Source organism: Alosa pseudoharengus, unplaced genomic scaffold (genome assembly GCF_046254945.1).
Source record: "Alosa pseudoharengus isolate Yale_2024_CS ecotype anadromous, Long Island Sound unplaced genomic scaffold, YU_APseudo_1.1 YU_APseudo_1.1_scf_6, whole genome shotgun sequence".
Lineage (NCBI taxonomy): Eukaryota > Metazoa > Chordata > Actinopteri > Clupeiformes > Clupeidae > Alosa > Alosa pseudoharengus.
In genome coordinates this window covers 24,254,497-24,262,767 of record NW_027468848.1, presented here as the reverse complement: position 1 = coordinate 24,262,767, position 8,271 = coordinate 24,254,497, and the positions used below count along the sequence as shown (strand labels likewise).

General features: G+C 42.4%; 1 protein-coding gene across 1 annotated transcript in view; it reads right to left on the bottom strand.

Moving 5' to 3' along the window:
* Positions 1-7,939, bottom strand: part of aebp1b (AE binding protein 1b) — a 21,937-nt gene extending 13,998 nt beyond the window's left edge. The window contains exons 1-5 of the mRNA XM_076271139.1: positions 7,593-7,939; positions 3,303-3,614; positions 2,196-2,342; positions 750-884; positions 377-451 (exon numbers count right to left, since the gene is read on the bottom strand). Of these exons, the coding sequence (XP_076127254.1) occupies positions 377-451; positions 750-884; positions 2,196-2,342; positions 3,303-3,614; positions 7,593-7,857 (934 nt within the window). The 5' untranslated portion in view covers positions 7,858-7,939. The remainder of the gene's footprint in view (positions 1-376; positions 452-749; positions 885-2,195; positions 2,343-3,302; positions 3,615-7,592) is intronic.
* Positions 7,940-8,271: the final 332 nt, after the last annotated feature.

Genomic DNA, 8,271 nt, shown 5'->3' with positions numbered 1-8,271 from the left:
TTTATTTGGCTGGTTAAGACTTTAATGTTCATTTACAAGAATTGAAAACTCCCACATTGACGAAATGTTGTTGCAGACGCTGAAAACAGACTTGTTGAAATTGGTCCTTGATTTGGACTAGTTTGAACTGGTTGAATAAGTAAAAATGTGTGTGTGTGTGTGTGTGTGTGTGTGTGTGTGTGTGTGTGTGTGTGTGTGTGTGTGTGTGTGTGTGTGTGTGTGTGTGTGTGTGTGTGTGTGTGGGTGTGTGTGTGTGTGTGTGTGTGTGTGTGTGTGTGTGTGTGTGTGTCCACAATCACTTCTGCTGTGTCCAGATCTGCACTTATGCCCTTAATGCTAGACAGCAACTGATTTGTGACCCACATATGTAACCCACCTATGTTATAGTTCCAGTCAGCGGTTGGGCTCACCTCCTTACCATCTGGAAAGGGTAAGTTCTCTGGAACCTCAACTGTTGGAATGTGAAAAAAAAGGGCCGTCAGAGAGGCAGAGAATTTAAACAAACTTGGCTCAAATGCTCCCATGCTTGGGTGTCCCAGACAGTGGTAATTGGCAAAGGAGCTGTTTGAGAGGGCAGACAGGATTAGTCCATGTCTCTGTCATGGACAAAAAGATGAGGAGAGGAGGAACATGCTATTGTGTTGTGTGAGCTACGTAATTAGTGTAATATCTCATAATATATTTTACCACTTTTTGACACAACACACAATAACAGATCATGAAAAGGCTTGAAGTTGAGTGGCACTTGCATGTTGAGTCCCAGTAGTCCTCGTCCACCAGATCAAACACTGGAGGGGTGGTTGGCTCTTGGACCCGCTCCTCGGGTGGCCTGTCTGTCTCTGTGTTGGTCTGCTCATCTGGTTGCCTCCAATAGTCATCGGACTCTACAGGAGAGAGATTAACACGTGTTGGGGCAAGAACAACAGAGAACGAACAAACAAAAGAAAGAAAATCAAAGAGATGTCTTCACAAATGAATATTTAAAATACAAAAGCCTACTATAAAACTTCCAAATTCATTACAGTTTTTTTCAACTGCTTACACACTAAATCTTTGCTTGTCACATATTTTCTAAACATGTCTTTCAAACACCATAACCCCACACCAAATCTGCAAAACCATACACTTATTCTCAGTGTTTGACTGTTTTCAATTTAAACACATTTTGCAAAACACCACACACAATTGTCTACCTAACACAAAAATCTTGATTCGGTTTTTTAAACACAACCTATCAAAATACCACTTATTCGCCACTTGTTCACACTCAGTCCTAAATGTATAAACACTCATTACTTTACTGGACACCATCCGATCATTGCCTTAGTATAGGCTTATGAATAGACCCTTTCAATTTGTTCCTAGAGGATTTCCGAACCAATGTAGATACCCTACTTTGAATAGAAAATTAATCTGACTTTAGCGTAATGTTCTACAAAAAGTCTACGTAAAACTTTTTTTATTTTTGTTTGTCCCCAGTTTACCATTAGCTCAATGTTGTTTTCTGTGACCGGAAATTCCTTAGAAACGCATAATGTTTTTGCAGTTGAAAGGGTCTATAGGTCTATGAATACATACACATATCACTATTTTTGGTTTCAATATTGCTTACATGTTTACTGTGTATTTCAACATCTCTCTGACTTTCACTCTTGTATGGAAATATACATAGAAGCCCATGAAAGACAGAAGAGCTTTAGATTTTGAGCAACGGTGTGTACATGTGTTAGGACATTTTGAATGTTGTGTGTCATTTTGCATTTTGCCTTTTGTGTGAGCAATAGTGGGTTTTGTGTGTAGAGTTTAGAAAAATAGACACAGAGATTTGAAAATGTGTGTAAACAGTTGCAAAAAACTGCAACCCCCCCACCCACACACACATACACAAACACACACACACACACACACAGGCACACACACACAAAATCCCCACATAACTCATTTCAGACTAATAAAGTGCAGCAGTTTAGCCTCCAATCCAAGGCAAGACCATACTTCTATGGTTTCTGCAGTCTTAAAACACACACACACACACACACACACACACACAACTCCTAACCAGAATGATTTGCGTGTCCTCAATTAGTGTGTCTTCTAGGTGCTGACACAAGAGACCCACATTTCCTGACTGAGGGTAATAACTCAGAAACCCCAAGCACTCCAGCGTGGCCTGCTGGGGGACGCGGCCGTCTCACCAGGGTCTGGGTAGGCGTACTCCTCGGTGTCAGCCTCGATGGTGTAGATGGGATCCGTGAAGGTGTCGACCGGAGGATCTGTTGGAGGTTCCGTAGGGAATTCTGTGGGTGGTTCTACGCTGCTGTCTGCAGTACTGTCAGGGTACTCTATGAAAATAGAAGAACTTGGATCACATTTGTACCCCTATTTTTTTCATGTTTAAGATATACACACAGTAGCGATACTACAAAAAAAGTCTCTAATTGCAATGATCATCTATAACAACTAGGGCTGTCAAAATAACTGATTAATTTCGATTAATTAATTTGAGAAAAAATAACTGATTAAAAAAATGAGTGCAGATTAATCGATTCCGTATGACCTTTGACCCCGAGCCGTTCTAGTCAATAAAAATTAGACTGTAAAATGAAGGAGAGAGAAGAAAATGTGCTGCCTGGATCATTGATTGGAACATTTACTTTTAAAAAACGGCCTGATAAAACGGTGTTGATAATAAATAAAGTGTTGAAAATAAAGTCCTCTGCAATGTCTGCAGCAAGGATTTGCATATCACCGGAGTTCATCAACTCTGTAGTCGAACATCAATGCAAAGAAATAAGTGTTGACATTGAGGGGAGTGTTAATATATTTTCATTGTGTCCCCTAGGTTATATCTGTGGCCTGAAATGCCTTGTATGTGAAAAAAAACTTCTTCCCTAAGCACTTTTGAATTGATTTCCTCAGCATATTAGGTCATATCATAGATTATTATGGCAAGTATTTGAACAGTGAAACTAATAATAAAAGAGTTTTTGAACTTTAATGTCACTAATGCTGATTATTCAATGATTCATTTGAATTTAAATATTTAAAATACTTTCACAGCAAAAATTATATATGCGATTAATTTAGATTAATTAATCACAGAGTATGTAATTAATTAGATTAATTTTTTTAATCGATTGACAGCCCTAATAACAACATACATTGATATAAAGATATCAAACTGTAGTGTGCCCAACTACATATCATTATTGTATTCTGCAATACTATATCATGACATTTTTTTTTAATTTGCATGAAATGAATGTGCTTTGAATCTGTCTGGAAATGAAAAAGGCCCCAACCTTGGTCCCAGTAGGAGTCTGGGAAAAAGTCCTCCTCGTCATCGTACGCTACGGGCACAGTGGTGGTGGGGGCAGGGGTGGTGGTGGTGGGCAGTGGGGTGGTGGTGAGCTCCTTCTGCTTCTTGTTCTTCTTCTTCCCTCCCTTCTCTCCTTTCTTCTCCCCCTTCTCTCCTTTCTTCTTCTCCCCCTTGGGTTTCTTGGTGGGCTTCGGCCCCTTGTCCCCTTTGGGCTTTTTGGTGGGTTTGGGCCCCTTCTCTTTCTCCTTCTGCCTCTTGCCCCGGCCCTCCTTCGGTGCTCTCTTGGTCCTCGGTGCTTCAAAAGAGGGAGGAGGAGAAGACATGACAATTTAAGCTCATCTCTGGATTAATGACCTTGTCTGGCTTGTGTGTGCTGCTGAACTGTGTACCATTGCAGACATTCTTTTCAGGATGCAGTGTGGATACTACTCCATGCAAGAGACTAATGTGGATACTATCCTAGAACTAAACGAATGGACCCCGGCCAGATGGCAGTGGATCTGATAGAGGCAGCTTATCCTTGTGTTTCTTGCTACTCTTAGAATGTTTAATCAGCAAAGTTATTTGGAGGGGATAGTGAATCATTAGTCTTTATTTTAGAGGGGAAGGAGAGCCAGATAGCTTTCCCACCAATACAAAATCAAAGTCAGGGTTCAACATATGGACTGTATATCACAGTTGTGTATTCAGGACTGATCCTGAGCTCCAGAGTGGGCTTAACTTGCAGTGGATAAAATGCACAGCAAAGTCTAGTTTATATCAACACTTTGTTTCAGTTAGTTCAAATCAATGACATATGATATACTGAACAAAAACATTTCTTTAGTCTTCAGTGATAAAGTCAGACATCGAGCCACCAGAAATTCCAAAGGGCACTCTGTGGCTTTAAGCTGAAAGCAAATGTCAGAGGCCGAGTGATGTTTGGTCAGTTAATTAGGTGCCTCTATCTTCTTATGCAAGTTTGTTGTAAACAAAGATACTATCATGAAAAACAACAATAACACAGAGAGGATGTCTCCTGGAAACTACATCCATTACCAGCATGACCAGTCATACTTAACCTGAAACAATAAAATTAGACTGATAAAATACCTCACTCTTTTAAAAAAGCATTACTTTAAAGAGGCCATGGCAACTTTTCAGACAGCCTCAACTGTATGTGGCTTTCGTTGTTTCCTTTGTGGATGTTTGGACTGACGATGGGGAGGGAACACTCAGCAATGTCTACTGAGACAGCTGGCTAACACTCAGATAAATCTGTCAAAGTTTCCAACACGTGGATCACTGGTTTGTTGGCTAGTCTCCATGGCCAATTTTGCTAACTATACCCCCACTTTCTGTTTTGTGAGCTCTAGACCTTGTATGGAAAGAAATCCCCCCAGTTACACACTCCAAAAAACAGGCTACTGTGACTCTGCCAAGGTCACTATGTCTGCCATCCTCACCCTTTCTTCTGTGAAAGACTCAAACAATTTGAACAACGGCAGTTTTAGTGAAGTTATGATGGGTCTGACCACATTAGGAATGCTGTATGGAGCATGTGTGTTGGCACCCTTAAGGTCATCCTATGTTGATACAGATGCTCCTGTATTTAAAGCCCATCCTGTGTTTGTCTCTCAGGAGTAGACAGGGTAGCTCTGAGGGGGAAAAATCCAGACTTTCAGCAGAAATCTATGTTCCAAATGACATCATTTGTCAAACACTGAGCTGGACTGAGAGATCTGACTTTCACTTGTTATTCAGTGTGTGTGTGTGTGTGTGTGTGTGTGTTTGTGTGTGTGTGTGTGTGTGTGTGTGTGTGTGTGTGTGTGTGTGTGTGTGTTTCTCCACAAACTGGTTAAGAGTTCTCCACCACAGTTAAGAGTTTGAGTGTAAAATGGTAAATGTTAACAGTTGAGGAGAACACATCTCTGCTTCACTTTGTTTGGTTTAGTGCTGGGTTTGTATCTCTTGCGGTGTAGTGGTTTTTCGGTGTGGACTAGGGGTGAGTGAGGTTAATCTCTGGACAGGTGTTGAAGGGGTCAAAAAGACAAAGTGGTCTCTCCCTCCAACACACACACACACACACACACACACACACACACACACACACACACACACACACACACACACACACACACAAACAAATGGGGTCAAAGCTAAAACACCACCTGGTACCTTTTGAGGGATAAAGGTTTTCGGTGTTCTCTCTTCTCAAGGTATTTTTTCCTTATCCAACTCCTTACATATTTTCTACTCATTCTGGCATGTCTGTCCATCTTCACCCCCAACCGAAGCTCCATTTCTTCTCCACAGCTCAATATGCACCTCACCCCTCTTCCCCTCTACGTTTTTCTTACAGTCTGCAAAAGTTCTCTCTCTTTTTCTCTTTCTCTCTCTCTCTCTCTCTCATTCTCACTCACTCACTCTCTTTCTCACTACTTGACCACAGAGACATATCCTGCTGAGCGATATGACTCAGTCAGTGACTCTGGTATGGGATCAGTTTTCTGTAGAAGGGCAAAAGAGAACTCTTTCCACAACTTTCATTTGAAATTTATCTCCCATTGAACTGGTCCAGACATAGCCCACTGCAGACCAAAAATCCCTTAATATCCCAGGGCAGCTTAAGGCTGCTATTCTGTCAGGGTTAGCCTATATAAATGGAATCTATGGTCATTACATGACTTGTTTCATTTAAGGTTGACTTTTCAAAATGATGTATGACAAGACCAGTGTGTGAATGTTGGTGATTTTCTTCCCTGCATGGAGGCAGACAAGAAAGACTAAACCCATTTTGGGAGAGCTGCCATTCAACAAAGTGAAATAAAGTAATCCAATGGAGTCCATCACCAACTCTGTTAATAATGGGAGACAGGAGAGTTTTCCCTCCGAAAAATTCCACTGAGTCTCGTACAATTGAGATTTCATCAGAAGCACACAAACCCCATGCTCCTCCATTCATGGCTGCAGCCCATCTAAGTCCTCCCATATGAGATTACACCTTCACAGTTACATAACAGCTATTTAAAAAATTACTCGCATACTGTACTTGAATTTCTTTTGGACCATTTTGAATCTATCCTGAGAACATGTACATGTGCAATTCAATGGAAACATATCCAGAATATGGAGGCCAAAGTAAAGACCTCTTAGAGTGGCTATAACTGTAGCCATTATATTTTGAGAGCCCAGGTAGTATGTATAGTCGCTTGAGCTAAACTGGATTTGGATTAGTTGGGTCAGCTACATCATACCCTTCTGTTTCCCTCATTTGCAAACACTGGCAGTTCCACAGCAGCGGCTAGACAGGGATGCTACTGTAAGGTGGTTTGCAAGGGAAATGACGTTGCCCAGTGAGTGGACACCAAAAAGCTTACTCATATAACCTCAACGATCAAGGCATGGAAAGTGGTGGTAAAAAAACATGTTTCCATTTCCATTTCCGATGGACACAGACATTTTAGTGTGGGTGAGAGTTTTGTTGCTTCTGATGAGTCATCTGGTTCTGTTTGAAGAAGAATCTTGTGTTGATCTGTGCCCAAATCATCTTGCCAAGGTGAACCATGGCCATCTGTCCATTATGCATTTAGCTCATCTTTTGCAAGACTGTGCTCGCAATGCATGCATGATGAATAATGTGTGTGTGTGTGTGTGTGTGTGTGTGTGTGTGTGTGTGTGTGTGTGTGTGTGTTATTCCAGCAAAGTGCTGTCAGCATGTCACTGAGGACAGTTTTGGTGTGTGTGTGTGTGTGTGTGTGTGTGTGTGTGTGTGTGTGTGTGTGTGTGTGTGTGTGTGTGTGTGTGTGTGTGTGTGTGTGTGTGTGTGTTTGTTATTCCAGCAAAATGCTGTCAGCATGTCACTGAGGAAAGTTCTGGTTTAGCTCAACTCTCCCCCACCTCTTATCTTGTTCCGATCTGTCCTGCAGCTGTCCTGCAACTGTAGCTCTGAACCTTTTTAGATGTGTATGGCACTTGTGTCATTTAGCCCATATATTACCACACGCCACAAGTTAGACAGATAGAAAAGAAAAGTATTTTAGATATTCACATGCACATTATTCAGAATGCATGATGCCAATAAAACATTACCAGCGCTGCTAATAATGGGAGACAAGAGAGTTTTTCCTCCAAATATGCCCCCTGAGTCTCGTACAATTGAGATTTCATCAGAAACACACAAACCCCATATGCTTCTCCATTCATGGCTTCAGCCCATTGAAGTCCACCCATATGAGATTGAACCTTCACAGTTACATACCAGCTATTCAAAACAAAAGAACATCCGCTTTACCTGGTAGCACACCTTCTGCAGACCTCTTGGCCACTGGCTTGACCAGCCCAAGTACTCTCTGTATTCGTCTGCTCTCCTCTTGAGTTAGCGTGGATTCCCTGTGTTCCTCATCCTGGGGTGGATCTCCCTGGCTCCTCACAAGCTCTTTGTCCCCGGTGTTTGTCTGTATGGAGTTTCTTCCAGAACACGTAGTGAGGCTCAGTGTGCAGCCCAGGCAGAAGAACAGCAGGGCCAGGCACAGAAAGGTGCCTCTCACAGGAGTCATGCCTGGAGCTAGTCTGTCAGTCAGTCAGACAGAGAGAGAAAGAGAGAGAGAGAGAAAAGCTCCTGAGCTCAACAGGCAAGGAACTCTGTGAGCAAAAGAGGTGTGTGTGAGAGGGGGAGAGACGGCTGGGAGACTGAGTGGGAGGGGAGGGGAGGGGAGGAGAGAGGGAGGGAGGGAGGGAAGGAAGGAGGGTGTAGGGGGGGAAGAGATGGGAATGGAGACAGCAGTGTGGCACGAGTGGTGTGGAGGGAAAGCCCAGAGTCCTGTTGAAATTTGTGGATGGTCTAGTTACAGAGTAATATGAAGAGGAGGCTCAGCTGAAACAACAAAGGAAATTGAGGAATATCTGAGTCCAAACAGGTGCAGCCTAGAATCACCACACAACCCCCTCCCCCCACCTTCACCTCCATCTTC